The 26,738-nt window shown below is 35.8% G+C and overlaps 1 protein-coding gene and 1 long non-coding RNA gene across 6 annotated transcripts in view; both read left to right on the forward strand.

Moving 5' to 3' along the window:
- Prps (phosphoribosyl pyrophosphate synthetase) overlaps positions 1–12,967 on the forward strand; it is a 38,270-nt gene extending 25,303 nt beyond the window's left edge. For 3 of the 5 annotated variants that reach the window (XM_067114670.1, XM_067114376.1, XM_067114570.1), the window contains 2 exons: positions 1,835–1,979; positions 11,621–11,798. In XM_067114670.1, coding sequence (XP_066970771.1) covers positions 1,835–1,927 — 93 coding nt within the window. In that variant the 3' untranslated portion in view covers positions 1,928–1,979; positions 11,621–11,798. Of the gene's footprint in view, positions 1–1,834; positions 1,980–11,620 lie in introns of all 5 variants that reach the window. The other 2 variants (XM_067114754.1, XM_067114474.1) reach the window with 2 other exon arrangements.
- Positions 12,968–16,390: 3,423 nt separating this feature from the next.
- On the forward strand, positions 16,391–23,774 carry LOC136841571 (uncharacterized). The gene is made up of 2 exons (XR_010853998.1): positions 16,391–16,680; positions 22,847–23,774. It is a non-coding gene; the product is annotated as an uncharacterized lncRNA (long non-coding RNA).
- The last annotated feature ends 2,964 nt before the right edge of the window (positions 23,775–26,738 follow it).

Below are 26,738 nucleotides of genomic sequence, written 5' to 3' on the forward strand. Positions count from 1 at the left end.
GTTAGTTATAAATGATTTGTTTAACCAGACCTCTGAACTCTTTTAGGGGAAAACTTAGATGGTGGCAGACACACTTTGGGTGCTTATATTTGCAAGAAAAAATTAAAAGAAAAAACAGAATTGCAGGTGAATAAAAAAATATTTAAAAAGGTTCGTATTAGAAGAGAAGTTTATATTAAATAAACTTGGGAAAAAGATTGTGTTTTTGTTAGAAAAAGTCTGTGCGTAAGCCTATTAGCCAGCCTGTGTATGTATACGTAACCCACTCTCTTTCTCTCTCAAATGCCAGATTCTTTCTGTGAGAGAGAGAGAGAGAGAGAGAGAGAGAGAGAGAGAGAGAGAGAGAGAGAGAGAGAGAGAGAGAGAGAGAGAGAGAGAGAAAATTGCTTAGTTTGTGTGATCAACATTAGTAAATTAAGTACAATACTGTGCTGCATTGAATAAAGGTCAGCATACACACACAGAGAGAGAGAGAGAGAGAGAGAGAGAGAGAGAGAGAGAGCTAGCTGTGCTTACACATTGATTTTGTAGAAAGCCAGTCATGTAAGTACTGTAGCATTATTTAATTAAACAGAAAATTTTATTATGATACACAAATTTTGAAATATATTTAACAAAATTTTTTTCAAAGTTTTCATTTTGTTGGTAAGTTTAAGCACTCACATTTGTCACTGTCAAGTCACCCAGTGGAGGGGAAGAAGCAAACGTCTCTCTGTCTGACAGATTTGCTTATCAACGGAGTAGTAGGATCAGAACTTGGTCCTTAATTGAGGAGTGTCTGTATAATACAAAAGTAATCTAAGTATATAAATGTGGAGAGTTTTTACTACCTCCACCAACACCAATACCTAGTGGCATGAGTTGCCATGATCTGTTTACAGCCTTTGGGTTCATAAGAGATTTTCTCTTTACTGAAATGCTAGAAATGATAGCCATATTGTCCTCAGTTTTCATGACCTCAGAAACGTTCAGATTAACGTCTGCATTTTTGTATGGCTGGTCTCAAATTGATTTACAGTGTTCACCCAGGTTGTACCTTGATAGAATGGAGAACCCTAGTTAACCAGTGTGTCTTTCAGTTTCCTTAAATGGTACTTTTGGATATGAATGTTTTGTGTCACGGAAAAGTTGATGCAGTTTAATTGGGTTAGGTTCCATATGTTTTTGGTTTTACAGGGAAGGTAATACTGTTCAGTTAGCTGGTGGAAGTTTCCAAGTGCAGGGGTGAACAGCTGTAGCTGGTCTGGACACACATGGTGCATATTTCTCAAGATAAATATCAAGAATAGTGGAAGGATTAAATATTTAAGTTATTTCTAGGTAGTAGTTATTTTCATCATGCTGGTTGAGGTGTTTGCTAGACATACAATAATGTTTTAACAACGGCTTTGAGGAGGATGATTGTAGTAGTGCATGAGTAGTTGGTCAACCAGACGTTACAAAGTTTTTTTTTTTTTAAGGTTAGCATTTTTTTTTTTATTTATGACATACATCTCTTGACACTTCAACACCTAAAATGCATATTTTTGTGGAATTTTATTTTGAAAGCATGTGTTATTAATCCAAAGTAGTCATAAGGAAGCATGTCTTAATAATAAAACTTATGTACCTGGTTTAAGATGTGTTTGTCTGAGAACCCAAATTATTATGTATATATATACTGTATGTGTTGCCATTGAATGGTACCTTTATTTATTTTTTTGGTCTCAAGACACTTAGTAGGTTCGTTAGATTTGATGTCGAAAAGCTCTAGGTTAAGGACGTCTGTTCTGTGATGTATGCACAGTGCGTTGATGTGTGATGTTGCAATGCGTTTTTGTCATTACTTTTACAGCTGATTGATGTGTCAAATATCTTGGCTGAAGCCATCCGTCGGACCCACAATGGAGAGTCGGTGTCTTTCCTGTTCAACTCTGTCCCTCTGTAGATGGTGATGTATTGGATTGGGGTACTGCCGTTGAATTGATGGGTCAGCTAGGGTAGGTGAAAAAAAACTTTGCTGTAATTATCATGGCTGTGTTTGAAATTAAGATTAGTTAGGAAAAAACTGGAGATTGCTCTTAGTTAGGTACTGGCATGTTAACTGAATGCTGTACTTGTATTTTCGTGAATGTTTTTATTCTATGATTCTATATTTTTGGTTTAATAGCTTATAGAGACTTGATTATGCTGCATCCAGATACATTGCTCTTGTAATGTTTCTTAGTTAGCCTTTAGTAATGTGGTGTCTCTTACAAAGTCCATGTGTCCTGTCCTTTTTGGAGTGGTTACCTGCTAAATTGGGATTTCATCCTTCAAGTCAGAGTTTGTGATACAGTATTTAGCATCTGTCTGCTTCTCCTCATTCTGTAAGCTTTTGTAAAGTTTTACAGCTGGCTTCTTCTCTTGCGCTTCTCTCTTTCGCTAACAGGATTAATGCATTTACCAAAGCAGATCTGTGAAACTTCTTGCTAATTCTTAAGGAAAAGCATTGTGGTAGCTTAGAATTTGAAGTACTGTACTTCTTGTAGAGCGTCCCTTCATGTGGTGGAAGGGTCCCTACTTTTAGCTCTTTAGAGTTAGTAAGTATTGGTTAGTAATAACATTTTTCCTTTCATAGACTGTTCTTTGTTTTTGGGCTGTACATACTGAGACCAAAGTTATAAACTTCTCTTAATGCTGTTAATAAGTAGGTAGCATTAATGATATGCTTAAATGTAATTTTTATAAAAGACTGAAATCTTTTAGCCTTTTAATCACGAGTTTTACGATAACTGTTTGTAAGTTTGGACCATTGTAACCAGTCATTTAATGTAATAAAGCTATCATGTAATTTTTTGAGGAACGGATTTCCTTTAAGGTAATTTCATAGTCTTCTATCAGTAAAATGAATCGGAGAGCTGCATACCAGCAGTACATATTATCAGTAAAAATAGATCATAAGAGCTGCAAACCATCAGTACACATTATGTCATTGGTATTCCAAACTTTGTCAGTACATACTTGAGCAAAAAAAAAGTAGTACTACATTTACTGTCATTGTCTTTTGTAACACAGGTAACAACCACCTCCTTTACATTTTCTGTTGGTGTGCAAGTGGTGGAGAGAGTCTTTTAGTTAATGTCTCTTATGTAGTTAGGTCTTATTTCTATGTAGTTAACTTTTGTCCTTAAATGTACTTCAGCTTGGATTGCTTGGGACTTGAATTTTTACCAGCTGACAAGAGAAAGGTTAATTAATATATTTATTAATATTGTTTATTGTAGAATAGTAGCAGGATAATTATTTTTCTGAAAGTTTTGTGGTTAAAGCAAAACTGTATTTTTATAAAGGTAACATTTGGGTAAGTTTTGTTTTCCAGCATTCGGTGTGGTATGCAGTGTGCTATTAATCTTTTTAAAATTCTTTATAGCTGAGACTTGAATTTGTCTTATTTGAAGAATATCTTTGCACTTGTAATTTTGGGAATAGAAGGGTTTTGCTCTTGCAAACTTTTCCATGGCTTTAACATGGTGTTTGTGATTGTGCACAAAGTGATGTAATAGTGTACCCATTCTTTATGAAATAAAATAATTTCAAAGCTGGAGTCTGTTATTTGACTTATAGCTTTATCTTGCCCAAATTTATTTGTAAGTGAACTTAATATATACACTGGTCCAAGCTTGCTTTCAAAAAGTTAAGTGAAGAAAACCTGCACATGTTAACTGTAGAGATTGACACATTTCGTATATTCCTCCCAGTACCAAGAGCTGCATATGAAAGAACTCTAGATTCATTTCTTTCAGGTTTATTCCCAGTTAAACATTTTTATGACGAACTTCAAATGCCAGAGATTAAGAAAGGAAATAGTTTGTCTTTCATTAGAGCTCAATTCATTAATTTACTGCCATGTCTCATTTTAAATAATGCAGTTTTATAGAGATGGTTTTTAGGTATTGGAATGATAGTGAACACTATCTTTGAACCTTGGCTCCACCAAAACCATGAAATGCTGTAACATCCTTGTTCTCATTATGGTGTTTTGAACTTTTCAGATCATCCAGCAACCTTATTTGATCCTGAGAATACTCATTATGGCTGTAACTGTTCTGATCTCTTTCAGCAACATATTTAATCGTAATACACTATCTTACTGAATGTTAAGCCTTTGGAGATTTAGTGGGTGTGGTGTCAGAATCGTTCTGCACCAGAACATTTGCCCTTCACAGATGGAGCGAAAATACTTAGTAATAATTTTCTTCGATCGCTATGTACAGCATTATATTTCATGCCTACGTTAATTAATTTGGTGTCATTTTAAAGCCGAAGAGTTGAACTTCATTATATGTTTAAAAATGCTAACATATGAAAAAAATTTTCACAAGTAAAAGTTAGCTGAAATGAAAACTTCGTTTGAAAAGAATTCATAAGTCACTGAAAAAGGGCATCCAATTTCTGTTTACATTGTAGAAGTTTGATAAATTGCATTTCCAGTGATATGAAATTCATTATGATACTACAAAGTGCATTAAAGAAAAATTTGAATATACTGTACCAGAGTGGTGTCATTTTTGCAGAGTGGAATAACAGTTCATCACTTTAAAAAAAAAAAATGTTCATGAACTAGGATAGATACTGGTCTACATAACAGTAACAAGCATCCATACGTGTTGTGGTCAGATTTTATAACGCGCGCGCGCTCTTTATTATTATAAAGTGTGTGGCAAATTTATTAAATAAATTTGTCAATGACGATTAGAGCCATCATCAGAATCTGAAAGGGTTAAGAAGATTTAAGTTACATTCAATCTATTACTTTCAGCATTACAATATAGGTTCACCATCAATAGCAAACAATTCAGTGTTTCGTAAATGACTTTCTTGCAATGTAGGATAAGTTATCAGTGTTTTGAGGCTTGTCAAAATGCTTGGTGGTTCGTCAACTTTTCATCCTGTGCATTATTCTCTGGTTATAAAATACTTATGAAATTTATTTTTAAGGTAATTGATATATCAGTGAGGTATCAGTATGGAAAACTTGAAAAAGAAATCACCTTTGATGGTTATGCTCTCAGGCATTTGACTTTAAAAAGGACAGTGAGACTTGTCACATAAGATTTTTTTCCTGCATCAACCTTTATTTACTTGAACAAGTTGAGTGTATTGAATATACTGTGCTGTTTTTTTTTTTATTTTATATGTATAGAAAGAGCAGCAACAGTGAACATAATTGAGGGGAATAAAGATGTAAACGAACTAAAGTGGAAAATCTTGACCAAGAATGTCCCAAAACAATCAAATGGAAAACAAAAAGGATAGGGTAATAGTACTAGGATTAATTTAGATGTGAAGTAAATTCTTTCCACTATTTTATGCCGTGCATCATGCGCACTATTTGCCTGAATCCTCATCTGTTGTAGGTCTTTATCTGTGGCCTGTTTTCCCTAATTTCTATGACCTATGTACAGTATTGGTCTTTACTGTGCTACCTCTCTATTTACTGTTCTCCAAATCAATTGTTTCTCGCTCTCTCATATTCAAACAATCTTGGTCTCAGAGGTTTTGATCCAATTTCAGCTGCCGGCATATCTCTATTAACTTTTATACGATATTCCCACCTCTGCCCGACCATGAATCTTGGCATTCTGTTTGTAAGTTGCCATGTAATTTTGCTACTTGAAATAGCAAGAATATACAGTATATACAGTAGGTGTCTTGACCTATGTATTAATGCAGTTTTAGTTTTCTGTAAAAGAAAACTATTGTGCCGGGTTTGTCTGTCCGTCTGCACTTCTTCTGTCTGCCCTCAGATCTTAAAACTACTGAGGCTAGAGAGCTGCAAATTGTTATGTTGATCATCCACCCTCTAAATATCAAACATAACTGCTGCCTTCTATTCTCAGTAGGTTTTATTTTAAGGTTAAAGTTAGTGATAATCGTGCTTCTGGCAATGATATAGGACAGGCCACCACCAGGCCATGGTTAAAGTTTCTTAGACAGCGGCTCATACAGCTTTATACCGAGACCACCGAAAGATAGATCTATTTTCAGTGGCCTTGATTATACACTGTACAGAAAACTTGATGGCGCTGAAGAAACTTCGGCGCAATTTACTTATCTTCTACCAGTATTTTAAACTCTCTTAACTTCAACCAGGCTGGAGCTACTTTTTTTAACTGCTCAGTACTTCTTGCAGAGTCCATTATGCCCCCAAGGTATTGGCAAGCTCCATCAGTTGCAGAATGTGGTGCCAGATTCTCTGATAGAATATGTCCATTCTTTTTACCAAATAATACTTGTAATTTTTCAGCACATCTGTATGCAGTGAGGTAGGTGTTAATATTAAAAATATTCAACCACAAATTTTGTGCTTTGTAGCTACTTGAGAAGACTTCGTAAGGGCCTCAAAGATTCTCTTGTACAACACAGTTTTAATTCCATAACCTAAAGCTGGAAAGACTGATAAAGTAGGCAAAGCTGTAGGATTTGTAACCATGTTGATTGTAGCTATTCCTGTTAAGTGAAATTTTAACATTGAGGCTCAATAACTCTAGCAATTTGTAGACTGTGGAATTGTGAACTTTTTTTTAAGAAGTTAAATTGTATCAAATGCATTAGTAGAATTACCATTGTTTGTAAAAAAATTGCTTAATTGAAGTCATTTTATTGCTTTAAGTTGGTTGTATTCTTCCTGCTCGTTTGACTTATCAGTACTTCATAGAATCTCACATGACCCAATCTATGTATGCAAAGAATGCAGGTCCTGTGGAAATGTGTGTGGCACACTGTAAATAGCAATAAAGGCTCTTTGTAACACCCATACACGCAGCCCACCTGCATTGCTTTTTGCCATTTATTTCTCGTCAGTTTCCTTCAGTTTCTTCTTAGCCTTTCAGCTAACCTTACCTTGATCCAAGTTTTACCTCACTTATGAAAAAATATACATAAGTGCAAGTCCTATGAGAGAAGAGAAGTGTAACTGAGTGGCTCATTAAACTGTTACAAAAAAAGGAGTGCATTCCAGCCTTTAATCTGCATTTTGTTGTCACTCATTCTCAGAATCTCCATTTCCTCTGTAAGAACCAATGTCTGCTGTGTTTGGTAATGGTGTGTTGCATGCTTTTTAAATTTTTTTCTGTAGTCCAGTAATTTTCCAATGTAATTTGGGCTGTTTGCCACTTTTCCTACCACTCAACACTTGTCTTCCTACCACTTGACACTTGGCTTCATAATGAAATTTTGTCAAGGTAATATAAAATCTTCCTCTCCAAATTGTTGTCCATAACAAGCATCCTTCAATATTAGGGTCTCAGTTCTTAGTATTCTGGGCTTTGAAAGGCTGCAACACCACTTGTTACTTCATGAGGCATTCGCACTAATTAACGTGTTGAAGTTATCGTGCTTGCTTTCTACCAGGCCATGGAATTTTTGGACTCTTTCATTGCTTTTCAATCGTATAACGAGTTGCATAATACAGAGGTACTCATCTTCAGTTGTTTTGTCCCTGTCATCTGGTTCCTTCATAATTATTCCTAAGACAGTGGTTGTCTGCTTTCTCCACAATTGTTCCCAGTATTTCTGCTTCCTTCCTTTATTCCCAACACTAGTCCTCCTCTTTTGCTGTTTTCCTAATCTATGTACGAAGTTACATTCTTTATTGGTTCCCTGTCCGCTGCTTCCTTCACTTCATGATTATTTCTAGTGCAGTGGTCCTTCTCTTTCATTGTTTTCCTAACACATGTATGGAGTTACATTCTTTATTGATCCCTAGTGTTGTGCTGCCTTCACTTCGTAATATATCATTTTGTAGATTTTCAATTTTGCCTCCCTCATCCCGTTATAATTATTCTTCAACCGTATCTTCCCCATTTTCAAGTTTCATATACCTTGGCCCTCTCACATCTTTTTTTCTTTTTAAAATTTAGCTCATTTATATGAGACTTTTAATTTATAGGAATTCCTTGAGTCAACTACAGTCTTGAATATGTTGTGAAACAATCCTTGACAAACAGGTCCTAGAGTGGCTGTGTTTATAAAGTCATTGAGGTAGTTAAATGAGTTTTTTTTATTGATTTTGACACATTTTGTAATGCACTGTATTGTAACTCCACCTACCTACCTTCTTAACATGTTATTTTTTCTATAATCTTCCTGAACATTGTTTCCATGTCATTTGCATGCTGCAGCATTTCTCCATCCTCAGGGCGTGCTGACAATTATCATTATACGTATATTACTTGAACAGTACCTTGGAGTCTGTTTTCTACACTGTCATAGGGTTGGCATCTGTTTTCTACACTGTCATAGGGTTGGCACAAAAAGTGATCTAATAATGAGGGGTGAATAGATAAAAAGTAAGAGAAAATGAACTTTGTGCTGATGGGATGTTGCAGAAAAGATGCCTAGTGTGGTTGGTCCTTTTGAAGATGATTGAAGCTTGTACAAGGTCTTCTCCTTTCCCAGCTTGCTAGAGGGGCCACATTAACTCCATACAGACCACATGCAACTAAGGGTATATGTGTACATGGCTAGAGGTTGGTCAGTGCAAAGGAACCAGTGTAAATGCTCTTACCCTTGCTATGTAAAATAAGCACAATCATTGGAATACTAAATCAGTGAGAGCCACTTTCTGAACACGTGAGTTTTAACATTGGTAGACTCCCTACCAAGGCAGGTTGTTTACTGTATCTGATGGTACCTCATCTCTGGAATAGAAAGGCTTAGTCATTGTAAGCTGCAAGTTGGACAGTCTGTAAGTGCAGATGAGTGGAGACGACTTAATTGCTCTCCTCTCTACATTTGTCAACAATAAATTACAAGACGACTTAATTGCTCTCCTCTACATTGCTCTCCTCCCTACATTTATTTCCACAATAAATTATAACATTTCCACACTACTGGCAGCCTGTCAGGTACTAAAAGGAATTGTAACAATCTATCATACAAAAAAATCATTAACCAAGAAAAGATAGATAGAGCCTGTTGCTTGTAGTGTTCAGTCCAAGATTTAAAAAAGCTTAATCTGCAAGTGTGTTGCATTATTCCAAGAAAATCACCAAGCCACCAAGTTTAATGTGAAGTGCAGCTATGTAAAAGGTACACTCTGCTCAGGATTGGGAACAGTCAAGGGAGAGAGGAATAAGCAGCAGCATTTACCACTCTGCTCAGGTGTTGAAAGTTAGCACAAAGTTCTTGTTCTTGTAATGGGAACAATTCTGGGTATTCAAGTAGGATGATTATGCAGGACTGACTGCGCCAGATTTTTCACCTTGTTGGTTGCAGTGAGGACTGCTGTGTTTATTTTTATTTATTAATTTTTTTTTTTTGCTACATACCTTCACTTTTTTTCTGGCCATTTCTCTATTAGTAGGGCCAGGAAATAATTGTGGTGAGGAAAATGCTGAGTGGCAATTCATTGTTGGATTATGTACACACTTACTTGTGTTGTACATTTAAGTTTGCAGACATTCTCTTGAGACACCTGAGAACTTGGTTGAATAACTCCAAAGTTTATACCCACCAGTTGAACATAACTTAGGGCATACTCTTATGTGGTGGCTTATTGGACCAGTATGGCCATTGCTTTACACTGGGGATGGTGCTAGATAAACTTTAAGGGGTTTTCAAGAATGTGATTAGTTAATATAAAATCTAGTGAATCATGAATGTGAACAAGCTTAAGGGGCCACAATAAGCACACACATATTTTCGTCTCAAGGGCCCCACACTTACACGAGACGTCATTGGAAGTTGTATCCTGAATAGAAGGCAACAGTGGTGACCCATATCAGATAACAAAGAATGAGAATTTGATGATGAGAAATATAGCCTGAACAGTAACTTTGAAATCAATCTGACCTCCCTTAGAATTAAGCCTCTGTGCTAGATAAACATTATTGATGATATATTTTTATTATGGAAGGAGCCAGTACCCCAAAGTGATGCTCCCCTTTCTGTTTCGAACACTCTGGCACACTGCTCATTTAAGGAGATACCATGTTGGTGAAAATATCTCTATATCAATTGACAATACATAAAGATAACCTCATGGAATACGTATCATACATTATTTGCTCTATTATTTTATGGTACTAAAAAGCCTTTGAAACTCCTTAGTGTACATTTATTCTTCATAATGGAGAAAGCCTTAAAGTTCCCCTGATGTGTGTTTATTCTTTGATGCAGGAAGTCCAGAAGGCTCCTTGATGCCTCAAGGAAAATAAAAAGTAAAAAGGTGCCTCGTAACTGAGTTAGGTTCCAGTGCTTGGCCTCGTGGCCTAAACCACCTACTCAAATCAGATTTGTTAATACCCTTTGCCAATGTGATCTCCAATCTCATAAACTGGTGGATCTGTGAACAGTCATCATTTTTTTAAGTGACTTGACAGTGAAGCTGGTTTTTTTATGGACTCAGCATCTAGAATGGTTCCATAAATATAGATATCCCTCTTGTTTTACACACTGTCTTGCTCTTGGCAAAGATATAGGTCTATGGTTACACAGGAGAGGTTGTATATCAGTGTGTGTGTGTGCGCGCGTGTGCATGCACGCATGTACATACTGGTAAGGAAGGTCTGTTTGGTATTGGTTATTGTCTCATAGTTCAGGTGTATAGTGTTGTTACTTAAAAAAGGCCAGGTGCAAAGAGAGAAGGAAAATATTCAAAAGCAGAGAAAAATTATTGAAAGTAATAAAAAAGTTCTGAAATACATTTTGATTGATTAAAGTTATGAAGTACATTTTGATTTTATAATAGTCAAGCTTTAGAAGAAACATGACTGTATATATTAAAAGTACAAATTTAATTCTTAACCTGAAGATTCTCAAAACTCGCAGCATTTTTATGAATTCCAAATCACTAAAAAAAATTATAATTTGCCAGTTTGTTGTACATTATTTATATATATAGTCTGTCAAAAACAAAAAAATATGTAGCCTTGCTCTTAACTATATTTTTTTTTATTCTTAAAAACAAGAAGATATTTGTAGCTTTGTATGTGATTCTTCCTCTTTTTCATGGTTAAGACCTTGCAATTGCTGGAAATTCCAATTATCTAACCCAAAAATTTTTTATTTTCCTAAGTGTTCCAGAGTGTAACCTGCTGTAACTTTCCAAGTTCCTGCAACAGGAAATATTCTTACATTTTATAGGTATGCATCTTTGGTTTGCAAAGTAGCTTGCATTTAAAGAATATGCTTGCTGTAAGTATTAAGTCCAATTCATTCTATGACTACACAATGTAGCAAATAAATTTAATACTTGCACTGTACTGGGAAAGCATTCACCATCATTTAAGACACTTTAGCATGTTGTAAAAACTGCATTTTTTTGTATTTAAAACATTGTTTTTCCATCAAAAAATGTCTTCGAGTTTTGTATTATGTTCCAGGGAAAACTTGAGGGCAGTTGCATTTTTTCAGGAGCAGCCCAGCAAAGCCATGAACTATTTATCAAGTTCTAATTTGAGGATGATCGTATGTTATATCTGAAAGTATTGTAAAATAGTTGGCATACTAATTTTTAAAAATTTCTGAATATTCTATTACAAAACAGGTTTGACTTTTTATCCTGAAAATTATTCATGGATTGGGAAGGAATTTAATTCCCACTGTTAATAAATGAATGCTTCGTTGATATTGTGAATTTCATTTTTCGTTTCAGTGCATTGATGTGTCGATGGTGTTAGCAGAATCTATAAGAAGAACTCACAATGGAGAAAGTGTGTCGTATTTGTTTAGTAATGTACCATACTAAGTCTTGACTGACTTGTGTATATAAAGAAATATATGTTTATATACATTAAAAATTATAAATATATATATATATAGAGAAAATTGTTCCAAGATTCTATAGGGGGTAACTTTTGTTTTTTCAATTTGTTTTATAAGAATATTATCTGCATGGCAGACTTCAAGTATAGTTAAAACTCCTGACTGGGATTTCGTTATATCTCTCAGAAAGGAAAATGATTGATTTTAAAGTATGAATAACCTATTTTTGTACCTAACTTTAAAATGATCACTCACAACTCTAGCATTACCTTAATGAACTTTTGTGGTTTCAGATATATAAAGTTAACTGGATTAACTGTATGTATGTAAGCTGACATTGTGCAATGTTGCATTTCATGTATGCTGTCTGCCTCCACCAAAAATTAGATGGAGAATTTCATCGGGAGTGAGTACCTGAGGATGTACTGTACTCTTCTATTTTGTTATGTACGTGGGAATGTAGTAATGGAATTGCAATATCCAGTGAAATCGTAATAGGCAGTTCAAAGTATTGGGCTTTATAGATATAAGGAAATTTTCTTCTGAATTTAAGCTTATAGGGGCATTAGTAACCATGCAGTATACCCAGCATGGGAACAGTTAAAAGGGAGAGAATCTCACTGCTCTGACTTCATAGGACTGCTTTGAAATTATGATAATTTTAAACCTCTTGTCAGTATTTTTTTAAGCATTAGGCAAGAAGGGATAATTATAATGAGGCTTCATTTTGTTTTTTTTTTTAAATCAAATTTAGCCAGACCAAATTAAGTGCAATGCTCACCCCTTCTTAGTTCATCAGTTGTAGCTTTATTCTTTCATGTAAATGGTTTATATTCTGGATTATTGCTTAGAGTACTTGAAAGCACACATTTCTTATAAAGGCTAAACTCGGACAGTCAATTCATTTTGAAATGCCACATGCTTTGAACTATATTTCAGTAGAAATATCAATGGCTCAAAAACAGCAGTTCTGTAACCTCTTTGGTCATTACATTTAGATCTATTTTGAAAGCATATTTTAAACTACGTGTATGTGCCTGAGAGATATATTTTAATAAGCATACTGTTTAACAGGCTGAATGCCTTATCTTACCGTTATGACAACTTGGGAAGGATAATTTTTTTGATGTTAAATGCAACATTAAGCACTCCAATGTTGTAGTTTCACAAGACATTATTGCTAAGACATTTATTACAGTTGTTTGTAATTACTCTAAAATAAACATAAATTATACAATTGTGTCCACTACATGCAATCCTTTGATGCCATAGTCGTTTTAGCATCCATTGTGCTCACAATGGACTGTGTTGAATGTAGGTTTTCACATAATTTTTCAAGTTTTATCATCTGATTCCTTACAAAGATAATCGTTCCAGCTGTTTAATGTCAAAGTGAGTTTTAGGATGATTACTGTGGTAGAAACTTTCATGTCTTGTATAGTCAAGCCACACAAGTATCCTGCTGCATTGACTCCCGATTAAAACGGATGCACGGTGTACAAAATTTCAGCAGAATTACTGGTATTTATGCAAGTACAGTACTGTACAGTATTATCACACCAATTCTTCTGGTGTTTTTAAAAGCTTACAAGTCATGTCTATAAGTCGCAACCTGTGTCAAGAATGAAGGGTCTCCAAAGTTTACACATCCCCACTTGAGTGTTTGGTCGTACCGGTAAAAGAATGTTTCAACTATTAGGGTTTTGTGCAACCATCGTGGTTTGTTTCACCTGAAAATGGCAAACTACCTTCGTGGTAATGTTAGTAGAATGTGGTAATTACTATGCAGACATAAGCTGGCCTCAACCCTCCCAAGTGATGCCAGTAGAAATAGTCCTAATGTTGTGGACCATTGGCCAACATACATTTGTACTGAGAAGGATCAGTAGCTGAATCCTACTTTACATTTGGACTGTTAGAAGGTTCAGTAGCTGAAACCTACTTACAACCCTACAGGATATATTCCTAGTATAGTACTGGGTCTCTTAATGAAGATAGATTACTGTCGAAAACCTTCCCACGGTAAATTGCAGATATAGTTGCATAAGTAACCTGGTTGATCTAAGATAATGCATTACGAAGTGCAGTGGTCAGTCTTTGTTCGTGGACAAGTCGGCTCTCAAACTACTCATACAGTTAGGTTGAGGGTGACCACACTGCCAACTAATGTAGACTGTAAGAACATTGAAACTATTAGATTTTGACACTGAAGAACACTATGCAATTAAATTTTGTAAAGTGTGCTCCAAGAAGAGGGTGCCATTGTTAATAGTCACTTGCTACAACCAGTGTCAAGAGAAGTTTACAAAATCAAAATAGGTTGTGGGGGCGGGGGGCGCCAAGCTACCAGGTGTGAGAACATCGCCAACATGGAATAATAATTACTAAGTTAATGAAGTGGGACGATTTTGAATTTTGACTGTTTAGAAACCATTGCTGGTGATGTTCACTCGAAGAGAGAAGTTTTAGTCAGGATTACAGTATTTTTCAAAGGTATCACAAGCTAGGAAAAAAAAAGACCAATATAGAATTCAAAGCCAGAAGTTGTCTCCCTGAAGTGTTCACACAATATTTACAGTTATTTAAAAATTTACTTCCAAACCACAGTTGAAAATAACCATAGTTATCTAAGTAGCAAATTACTGGTAGCGATAATCAATTAATATCTTGTTCAACTTTGTACCCGAGAGAGTAAGTTATTACTAGGGACCCATACAACCCAGTTGGTAAATTAAATACTATGCTGTTTCTGTAGGGCTTAGTGCTGTCAGCGCACTTCATACGGCATACTGTAGTCGTAACCTGAGACTCTTTGCTGTGTCCCTTTGGCCCCTAGCTGCAACCCCATTCAGTCCTTTTACTGTACATCTGTTCATATTCTCTACCATCCCACTTTCCACCCCCTCCCAAAAGTTGTTTCCAAGTGCAACTGTGAGGTTTTCCTCCTGTTACACCTTTCAAACCTTCCTACGCTCAGTTTCCTTTTCAAAGCTGAATGACCTCATAGGTCCCAGCACTTGACCTTTGGCCAAAATTCTATATTCCTTACTTCCTTCCTGACTACACAGTATTTAAACATGGTTAACTGAAACCACTAAGTATATTTACTTTTATCTCAGTTTGGTAGGAAACCTGAGTTTATGAGTGAAGGGATAAGAAGGGCCACTGGTAAAAGTTAAAGCTGGTGGAAAAAAGCTCATAACGGAAAAACCAACAAAACAGAACAAATGATTTCTAATACCATGGTTAAGTAATAATGTATCTGTGGCAGTGTCAGGAACTATAATAGCACATAATCTTTCTCGTGGTGTTATTGGTTTGCATCTCGATACGGGTTGCCGACACCACTGCCAGGGTTATTGCCAGCAGTGCACCACATGCAGTGCACTGTAGGTATTACTTAGGCGGCTTTGTGGTGTGCCTTCGGCCCGTAGCTACAACCCCTTTCATTCCTTTTGCTTTACCTCCTTTCATATTCTCTGTCTTCTACCTTACTTTCCACCCTCCCCTAACAATTGATTCATAGTGCAACTGCGAGGTTTTCCTCCTGTTACACCTTTCAAACCTCTAACTGTTAATTTCCGTTTCAGCACTGAGTGGCCTGATAGGTCCAAAGGCCTAAATTCTATGTTTAATTCAATACGGAGTTGGCCAAGATACCAAATGGTATATGTTTTACATGCAGCTGCCATAAAAACAAGTTGAATTTGTATGTTTTTGTGTATCAGTTTCTTTGGAAAATATGTATGGTGTCCACAGAAAATTTCCATTAATTGTGTGTTATACCAACCTTTAAATTGATGAGTGAATTCAGCACAAAATAATCACGCCCACACGCAAAGTTTTAACGTTTGTTATTTCTCTTTCGGTCTGACACAGTAGATGTTATGGCACTGTTCTCTCATTCAAATTTAAGTATTTAATATTAGTTTGCCTCATCCTATAGTAGCCAGAGGAAACAAAGGACGTCTAGTAGTGGCTAAAGGAAACGTTACTATAATATTTTAAGTTTCTTTGGCGACCATAAAATGTCCGGAGTGTCGAGAGCGATTGCAAATGAAAGACAACGGGAGAATGGCCGAACTTTATAATAATTATTTGAGGTTTTATTCTCATTTATATTCAGAAACTGATAAATGTGGATGCTATGCATACCCTGTCCATTAAGCACTTAAGACTCCAGTACCAATGTTGAGCTTTAATGCATTTATCATAAAAGTTATTTACATGTCTGTCTGTCTGTCTGTGTGGAAAAAATATAGACATGAAAAATAAAAGATCTTTCTTTATATGAGCTGCCAGAAAAAAATACGATGATAAAAGACAAAAGATCTTACGTGGAAAGGATTAAACTTGGCAGCTGTTTCCAAAGAATAAAAAAAAAAAATAAAGGAAAAAACAATAAATATAGCTAAATAATTACCTTCGTACAGTTTTATCATAAAACGTCACGTGAGGACAGGCCTGCCATAATTTTAACATGGTTTTCCAAACAAATATGGAAAAATAACATTCATTGATATTTATATATATCAAGTCTTGGAGAAGCAATTCATCACTTAAATTATCAATAGTTCGTTTCCTGCGTTCGGCTATTGTATATCATCCGTTCTCTAAATTGCCAAAAATTGTCTTTTTGTTATGAAATCTTTTTTCCAGATTTATTTAGTTTGTGTTTCTCCTCATTACAAACAGATGTCGGTGTTACTTCTCGTGACGTAACATCTGACTGTTCCTGCATTCCCAGAGTCCTTGTTCGTCCCTCAGCCAATCAGGTGTCGTTTTCTCCTGCTTTTGAGAGAGGAATGACACGGACATCTATGATTGGTTGAAGGGGTAGAGTTAGTTTTTAATGAGTGAACTCTGTGAATAGACAGCCATATTGTTGTAGTTCCATCCCAAGTGCTTCTTCTCAGAAGTTGCGTGTTGTTTTTGTGACAGCAATTAAATGTGAGTATTTCTAGGTCAAAAGGGAATCAAGACTCTCAGGTGTTGAAGTCTGATAATGTCTATTATTTATAATTGGAGGAATTTTGACTAGTAATCAAAAGTGTTAGTGTAAATTAGCTGTCAAGTATGACCTGACCAGTGTGGTGTAGCATTGCCGGGTTGTAGACTTACATTTTGCCGAGTTTATTTTCCAGAAATGGAATATGGTAAGTTTTCAGTGTGTGTGTGTGTGTGTGTGTGTGTGTGCTTCCTGATATAAATAATATGGAGGAGCGCACTGGGTGCGTTTGAGATTTCGTTTTATTATTCTTTTACTTGTAAGAATTCGTCTTTCAACTAGGCATTTCTGCTGAAAACAATAACAGTGTCGATGAGACTTGACAGGGCAGTCTGAAGGCATGGGTGGGCATACTGGGTGATAGGCCTGGAGCATAGGCCTAGTACGGAGACCTCACGATTCCTATACGGGTCGCACATGATTTGTAAGTACGGGTTTTGAAACGCTTCATGTTGAAATTGCCAATATGTTCAATTCATTTCACGATAGTTTTAGATCTAGTGGGAGAGACCCGGCCAGCGCGTTGCCATACCCATGGCCTATAATCAATTGTCATTCTTTATTCGTCTTGCGGAGAACTAGGTTTGGGACATAAGGCTAGATGCCGAGCAACATTTCGGTGGTAAGGAGGTAGGAGGCGCTCGGTGGAAAACATTGAGAATTTTTTCAGTTTATCACACATTAACCGTTCTCTGATTTCTTTCTGTAATACCACAGCCACTCGCATGATTTCCGTGTTTACTACCAGCCTCATGGGAATGTATTTCACTTGTGTTGGTTTTTAAGTTTTCTGCAAAAGAAAACTATTGTGCCTGTTGATCATTCACCCTGCAGTCTTCAAGCATACCAAATTGCATCCCCCTAGCCTCAGTATTTTTATTTTAAGGTTAAAGGTAGCCATCTCCGTGCCTCTGGCAACGATATAGGGCAGGCCACCACCGGCCCGTAGTTAGTTTCATGGGCCGCGGTTCATACAGCATTATACCAAGACACCGGAAGATAGATCTATATTCGGTGGCCTTGATTATACGCTGTAGAGGCTGTACAGAAAAACTAGATTCCGCTGAAGAAACTAAGGCGCATTTTTTTTTTATTTAAGGTTTAATTCCACATGACTCGGGTGTCATGGAAATAAAGGAGACTAGCAGGGAATGCGTAAGGTGGATATACTTGATAATGGGAGACCGGAATTTACGGGTGTTAGGAGACTTAAGGGTTGATATGTAAAGGGGATAACTTGGAGTTTTTTTCTAAGCGAAATTTATCAGGCGTCTGTTTATATCCAGATTTTCAGCTTATATCCCAAGGTATTATAGACCTTGTTATATCAGACACAGTTTAGAGTAGACTCATTTCTTAGGCTTAACGTTACATAGGAATGTTATTTTGAAGTTAATTGTTATGAGTTGGAATGTTTTTGAATTAGTGCGAGGAACAAGAAAACTAATACTCTGTCAACTCTACAAGTACGGGATTAATAACTTACTAATAATGAAATAAAGCAATTGAATTTTTAAGCTTGCAAATGGCGAACAAGACTTCCTGCATGTAAAGATAATGAGGTAAAGGCTCGTCTACGTAATAATCGTTAAGCCTTCGATTCTTATGTTTTGGTTAGTTAAAACGTTACTACGTCTGCCGTAAATAGTTATGTTTTAGGGGATTTGAACAGATTGTCTGGGTACATTAGTGTACAACACGCACGTAATTATGTATAGGTGCGTGAAAGTCCTGTGAACAGTTTAGCATTTTCATCGTCGTCGGACTACAAAAATTGTCCTTTTTCCTGGTAGGTGTTCCATGGTTAAAGTAATTGATCTTTATTATTATATTTATTATTATTATTATTATGGAACAAGCTTACAGGGGCCACTGACTTGAAATTCACAAGCCTCCAAAGAATATGATCTTAATTTGAAAGTGGCTGAAGCCAACAGGAAATACAGAAAGAGGATATCAGTTATTAGAAAATAAATTAATAGATATAAATATATGATTAAAATATATAAAAGGTTTATTGTTTTAGGGTAGCAATGCATTGCTGCTAAGATGGAGATTTTGATTTGTGGAGGCACATTTTCAGATTTTTTCCCCCTTGGTCCTTCAGGCATATTGGATTTCTTTCAGTTACGCCTCAGCTGAGTCAATGAACTACTGAACACCACAGAGTTGCCTGAGAATCGTTACGAATACCGGTAGTTCTAGTTCAAGAACCATAGATAACACTCTGAACGGCTATGCAGTTGATGTTTGAGAGTTAAACGGCTTAAGCTTAATGACAATACATAAATCATGACACATTTGAAACAATGTAGGAAGCCATTTCCCGGATAACATTGGTTGTACAAATTCATCTGCATTTCATAAAATGTGAAGACAACCCATATAAAGTTTCACTATGGATTCAAGTCCTTTGATGTGGGAAGGATGGAAAGTTCTAAGGGTTGCAGGCTACTTTGGACGTGCGATTTTGAGGTAGGGTTTTCATGCACGAATTTGTGTTGCGAAATACAATTCTATCTACCTTATGAAAATAAATCTTTGATAAAAGTTTCATTAAAATGTTACGAAATCTGTCGTTAAAGAAACGGGACAGGCTGAGTGAGTTCTTTTGGGAAGAGAAGGGCGTTCACCGGTGTCTTGTGAAAAATGCTGGAATGGGCATAAACTAGAGAAAACTGACCAGTCGTCGAGGTTGTGTTAAGGTGATAAAAGCCTGAATCTTTTGGTAATGACAACGAAAATTAACTCGGTAATTCAGTTTAGGCACGTGATTTTTCTTAAGAATTGAATGCGTAGTATTTTTAAGCTATAATATGAGAAAAACTTTAAACTTAATTTTGGTACTTTCACCCTGTTGCCTCGCCCACCTGCGGACTTCTTGCATCGCCCCTGCCCCTCCCGCCCAGCTGACAACACACTATCGAATGAGAAGTCGGTAAGATGAAAGGAGAGGTTTTTTAAATAATTGTGCGATATCTAAATACCCTATTTATATTCGTGAACACAATTCTGCCCATTTTCGTAACAGTAAGTATTTGTGATTCAAGGACAGTTTCGCCTGTCAGTCTAATTGTTCCTTGGGTATCTTCGTGTTCTGGGGGCCTATTCAAACCTCTTTTGTAAGCTTTTTAAGACTGAATTTGTAGCCACTAGTTCGGGAACACGATCAATTATACAAGTAATTGTTGGTATTAATAAAAAAAAAATTGTTGGTAGTGTTGAGCGAGGCTGCCTGGATGTACCTGGAATCTTGGGTAATTGTCACTGCCCTAACAATCTTAGTAGTACGTTGGGAGTTTCACTCTCCTCCACACCCCACAAAGCCGCTATAGGATCCTTTTTTGTAAATTGGCAATTTAATTATTTCGTATAACTGTTGAAACGTTGCCCACCATAAACCTTGATGCGATAGTGTGCAGTGAAAGTTCTAAGCTTTCCTTAGTAGGTGTCCTAAACCTCACTGAGAATCCTTTCAATTGTTCAGTGAATTAAAATGTTGAAAAAACTCAAAGCATTGAATTTTAATTCGGAAGTGTAAAGATGTCATTTATCTGCTTGCAACCAATGGTTTGTTGTTGGTAGAGGGGGGATTTATTTATAGCAAATTGAGGAAATTGGGTGGGGCCCAGTATACCAGGCCAATATTGATGGAAGGTTACCTTAGGAAAATCATTAGTGTTTTAATGTATGGAAGTTTACAATTTAAAAAAACCAGTTTAATATAATTATAACAAAACCAGTTTAATATAATTACAACATCAGTACTTTAAAATGAATTAACTTGGTTGTAGCAATGAATCATGACAAAATACCTGTCACAGTAAGCCGATGCCTAAAGTTACAGTTTTAGTCAGAACTGGATGTTAGCTGAACAACAGTGCTTAAAATTGTATGACCTTAAGCATTTACCTGATTATGATAATGTATCGGGAAACTTGCTTCTCTGGAGTTGAAGGTATTATCTGAAATTTTCAAATGGAAAAAAGTTAATTTTAATTAGTACGCGGTAGGAAATCAAATAAGTGAAAATAAACAGATTTTGAGAATTGTTTTTACCTTTGAGCTGTATATTGAATCGAATTCAATTTCAAATTTGGGAGAGCTCATTCTACTAAGCGGGAAACAATGTATTTTGGGAAAGTAGGGTATGTTGAAATACCTTTTGGTAATGTTAAAGTTGTATTTTGAACTATTGTAAAGAGTGCTTTTTTCGGAGTGTTATTCTTAGTTAAAAATTCTTCGAAAAAGGAATCTTGAGATACTTACCTGATGCTATTATACCTACCTTGAATGTAATAAAATAAAGAATTTAGGCCAAAGGCCAAACACTGGGAACTATGAGGTCATTCAGCGCTGAAACGGAAATTGACAGTAAAAGGGTTGAAAGGTGCAACAGGAGGATAACCTCGCAGTTGCACTGAATAAATTGTTTGATGGTGGAAAGTAAGGTGGAAGAAAGAGAATATGAAAGGAGGTACAGTTAAAGGAACGAAAGCGGTTGCAAGATACCCACCTTAGTCCTGATTTCTAACATTTTTTCTCTTGAAAATTGCTTACCAACAATTTGTATAAGATAATACGAAGTGGTTAGTTCTTTCATCCATCCATCCGTTGGCATGAAAATCGTGAATAAGCTTTAACTCTTAACTTTTGTAAGTTCTAGCAGCACCTTGTATTTCTGTCAAACCTTAGGATGCTTTATTATATGCTAATGGAAGCTGCAGCAGTCTATGTATGTTGTTACTCCAGCAAGGCTGAATGTATATAACTAATATGTTCAGTTTTGGGTGAATTTTTTGGGCAAGCAAATTTTTGGTAGCCTTTTTGCTAGTCTTCATTTAATTTAAGATCGTTTAAGACTGGATAGGAGTCTGAAAATAACTGTAAAAGTTAATAAATATACTTTAGTGAAACTGTGAAATATTTTGGGTAGATATCAATTTCAGTTGAAGTAACAATAAGGAATCTTTCTTTAACTTAGTCGAATTGTCACGCGGGGCTTGGTAAAAGACTGAAATGCAGGAAAGGTGAGGTAAATAGATTAATGTCGAAACGGTAAATGGAGGCTGCAAAAAACTGGGTTAACTCTAGCCAGCATACAGCTCAGATCAGGAAGTCTTAACTACTCTGTAGGTTTATGTGGAACGAAGTGTAATCTTTTCTTCCGAAGGCATTTAAGCAATAAATGGTATTTTCATCTCGACAGTGAAACATTCTAAACCACTGAATGAGTTTCCCTTGAACTGTATGAAATTTGGTGAGCACTGACTGGCGACACTATGGGCTTAGTCTTAGTGATGCTGCCTCTTCAAGGAAATTAACATATTGGCTGTGACAGTTTTGTTCTTAGTTGTAATGGCTCTCTAGGAAACATGAAAGCTGTTTGTATGACTGATAAGATTTTAGTTTTTTAAATAACGTCAAAACGAAGTAAAGAAAGTAACACTAGTACTTGTTTAATTCAGGATGATTGTCAGTAGAGTTTTGAACTACTTAGTAGATTTATCTAAAAATCTGGCCCGTATAAAATGCTTTGAATATTTAACGATAGGATGGCCCTCTTCTACTGATAGGAGGGTAATTTTAGGAAAGGATATTAAGTTCTTGGACGTTAGTTTTTGTTAAGTATTTAGTTGGTGCAGATAAATGTGATGTGGGGTTCACCACAGGACTGACTTTTGTTCTTTTTCATAGAAGGAACTTTCAGTATCCTGTAGTAATTTCGAAATCTATTAGAATCTTTGAGCAGTACAATTGGAGCATTCTTTTGAAATTATAAACCTACCAGAATTGCAACGTTGCATGGCTGCCCAAGAATTAAAAAGTCGCAATTTTAATGATAGGACTTATTAAAGGCACTAAGTGATATGAGGAGCTTTAGGCTGAAGAAAGTTGTTTTGAAATGAGAGTAGATTCAATTTGAGTAGTGTTACTGGAAAATTATAAATTAGTGTGTTCATATTTTTTAAGTAATTAAACAAGAACTGTGGAATTAGTAGAATTTTTGGCTTAGCAGTATGTATTGGCAAAACGCCATTTGAACGCTAGCTTTGAAGAACAGTAGCTACGCCAATTTAAGTTCTCAAGGAAGTTTTTATTTTTCAGGAAGCCTTTGGATGGAACCGCTTAGCAGGAATTAGAGCTTGACTGGTTATCAATATTGTGCGACTGATACACTGTTGTTGAGGAGTCGTGAACTGCTGCTGTGCAACAAACATCCAATATACCTAAGCACCACCATGGTTTAATCCCTAATTGGGGTTGCTGTTTTCAAAGAAGCTCCCCAGGTTTTTCTATCTTGAATGGTTCATTTCATAAAATAGGTTTGGCGAATGTTTTATGGACAGGCGCCCTTCTTGAGTCAACTCTCCATGTTTATCCGGGCACTGAACATCAACTCTACACAAGTGCACTGTCCAGGGTAACTCCCACCACTGGGGTACAACGTCAGTACAGGCATCCATTGGCTAAACCATATACTGCAATGAATCTCAATTTCAGTGTCTAATGACCACCTCATAATGTGCTAGTCATTGTCAGTATCAACATCTCGAATCTCTACCATTTGTAGACCTTAACTGCTTTGGTTTACTTCAGTGTAACCTGCAAACTATAGTATATTCATTGCAAGCAAAGCTTCGAATAAATGAAAAAGTAGAATGCTACAAGCCCAAGAGTCCCAGTAAGGAGAGCGGCCTAATACTGAAAAGACACCCAGAAGTAATAAAATATATAAATTGAACAAAAACTGAAATGAACTGAGCATGCTGTACAAAAGGAAAAAACTGCAATCTGTTTAGAACTTGCGTAAGTTCCAATGATTTAACTACGCTACTAGGAAGATTGCTCCATAATTTGGTCACAGCTGGAACAGAACTTAAGAAAACTGTTTGGAATGAACCTCAGAAAAGTAAGAAGGAAAGAAAACTGTTTGGTATGAACATCATAAAAGCAAGAAGGAAAGAAAACTGTTTGATATGAACATCAGAAAAGCAAGAAGGAAAGAAAGCTGTTTGGTACAAACCTCAGAAAAGCAAGAAGGAAAGAAAGCTGCTTGGTATGAACCTCAGAAAAGCAAGAAGGAAAGAAAGCTGCTTGGTATGAACCTCAGAAAAGCTAGAAGGAAAGAAAGCTGTTTGGTATGAACCTCAGAAAAGCAAGAAGGAAAGAAAGCTGTTTGGTATTAACCTTAGAAAAGCAATAAGGAAAGAAAGCTGTTTGGTATGAACCTCGGAAAAGCAAGAAGGAAAGAAAACTGTTTGGTATGAACCTCAGAAAAGTAAGAAGGAAAGACAGCTGTTTGGTATGAACATCAGAAAAGCAAGAAGGAAAGAAAGCTGTTTGGTACGAACCTCAGAAAAGCAGTTTGGTATGAACCTCAGAAAAGCAAGAAGGAAAGAAAGCCGTTTGGTATTAACCTCAGAAAAGCAAGAAGGAAAGAAAGCTGCTTGGTACGAACCTCAGAAAAGCTAGAAGGAAAGAAAGCTGTTTGGTATGAACCTCAGAAAAGCAAGAAGGAAAGAAAGCTGTTTGGTATGAACCTCAGAAAAGCAAGAACTAAAGAAAGCTGCATTCAACCTCAGAAAAGCTAGAAGGAAAGAAAGCTGTTTGGTATGAACCTCAAAAAGTAAAATGACAGCTGTTTGGTAAAGAAGGAAAGAAAGCTGTTTGGTATGAACCTCAGAAAGTCCCAGGAGGAGAAAGCTGCCTAGTACCTCAGAAAAGACGAAGGAGAAGTAATGAATAAAACCTATACAAATTGAACTGAAATGAACAAGAAGGAAAGCTGTTTGGTGTACAAAAAAGGAAAAAAAAGATCTGTTTATGAACCTCTTGCAAAGTTCCAAGGAAAGAAAACTTTAACTATGAACTCAGAAAAGTAAGATTGACAGCTGTTTGGTATGAACATCAGAAAAGCAACTTAAAGAAAACTGTTTGGTATGAAGGAAAAGAAAAAAGTTTGGTATGAACCTCAGAAAAGAAAAAAGTTTTTGGTATTAACCTCAGAAAAGCAAGAAGGAAAGAAAGCTGCTTGGTACGAACCTCAGAAAAGCTAGAAAAAAGTGTTTGGTATGAACCTCAGAAAAGCAAGAAGAACCTGTTTGATGAACCAGAGAAGGAAAAGCTGTTAGAATTGCAAGCATGTACTCTATAGTGTGGATACTATAATCGGCTGGTATAATTTGTGAAGAAGAATGTGAACATTCAGAAGTGAAATTTTATGAAATGGCAGATGCAGAGGTTTATGCCAAGATATTAAAGAAATTTAATGGAATTAGTTTGTATACTGGAATTGTCAGCTGCTGAAAACTAAACCTGGATATGCAAATCAAAGAGAATAAAAAGCATGAAAAATCTTCTTTGGAAAGAAAGATCTTCAAAAGTCTTTAGAAGTTCTAAGTTATGTATCAAGTGATTTGCTCCCTTGAAAGAGTTGTCAAGATTCTCCACAGTGTATTTAGAGAAGAGAATGCTAAAATTTTTTTAAACAGTGTAAATTGATTGCAGTCTCATCAACGTATGTATTCCATTGACTCAGTACATCCATTCCAATGTGTACTGTACCTCTTAATCCATAATCTTGATCAGTCATCCATTTGGAGATAGCAGTACCTCTTCATTGACTGCAGTACCTGGTTCTTATCCTTTGAGACAAGGAGACTGCAGTATACCGTCCATTTCAAGGTAACGGAACTTTTACGACTGTATAAGTTCATCAGTTTGTATATGAACTCTTTCCACTGACTGCAGTACATATTGCCTATTGAAGTGTCTTAAATCTAATCATAGACTGCAGGAACACTTAATTTCAACGTATGAGCCTTAGACCGAAGGTTCTCCATTGCAGTGTATTTGAGGACATAACTTGAACCATCAGTTCATGGTTCAACGTATGAGCCTTAGACCGAAGGTTCTCCATTGCAGTGTATTTGAGGACATAACTTGAACCATCAGTTCATGGTAAAAAACAAACCAGCTGTTTGACAACCAAATAAGTATCTTATGTTTCTTACTCTTAAGCTGACTCTTAAGCTGAAATCTGTAGCCACTATATAAGTACAGTCTTAATTAAAAACTTTTGAATGAGACTTAAGTTTGCTTGTATATTGTAAACTGCATTTTGCAAGTTGTAAACTGCATTTTGCAATAGTGGCTTGTTTTCTATTTACTTGGAGTCCACATTTTTGACAGACCTTTTTTTTGAATAAACAAAATTTCCTTGAAGAGGGTACAGATCATGGCCAAGGGAAACTGGTTAATGAATAAAACAATTCTACTGAACTGAATAACTTTTTTTTTTTTTTTAATCCATTGTCTTCAGATTTTTTTCTCTGGTATAATAATCAGTTTTATTTGAAACCTTTGAACATAAATACAAAAAAGGTTTTTAGAAACCTTTTCACTTTAAATGAAATTACTTCTGTTGCCTAAACTAGTTTGTGCAAGAAACAGATAATTAGCAGTTGTATGAAGCACTTAGTTTGAAGTAGATTTTATATTGAAGTCACATAACGACAGTTTTGGGCTAAAAGATTAGTCAAGTCATACTATATACAGTTATATTACCTGTTCTCTGTTTTTTTATTTCATAGGATAATCTAATGAGGTAAAGTGAGTGGCCTTCCTTTTTTAGCTGTGCTCAAAATTTATCAACTAATTGTACAACTTTTTATGGTTAGACTTTCATTTTTATTTCTTTAATTTTTAATTTTTTGGTCTAATTTTATTTCAAGTTTATATGTAAAAATGGTATCTTGATAAAAAATTTCATATCTATAAAACTTTAAATCATTAAAGTCTGCATAACATATTTACAAAACATTTATCAAAGTGGTTTACAAAGTTTAATTTTTTAAGCCATTACAAACAAAACTCACTTTCACTGTCAGAATGGCAAACAAAATCTTAACATTAGTCTGGTTTTAATTAAGAAGGTTCTGAATTACATATCCTGCCTGAATATGGTGGTGCTTTAAGTAAATTTTACTACGCCTAC

Source organism: Macrobrachium rosenbergii, chromosome 1 (genome assembly GCF_040412425.1).
Source record: "Macrobrachium rosenbergii isolate ZJJX-2024 chromosome 1, ASM4041242v1, whole genome shotgun sequence".
Lineage (NCBI taxonomy): Eukaryota > Metazoa > Arthropoda > Malacostraca > Decapoda > Palaemonidae > Macrobrachium > Macrobrachium rosenbergii.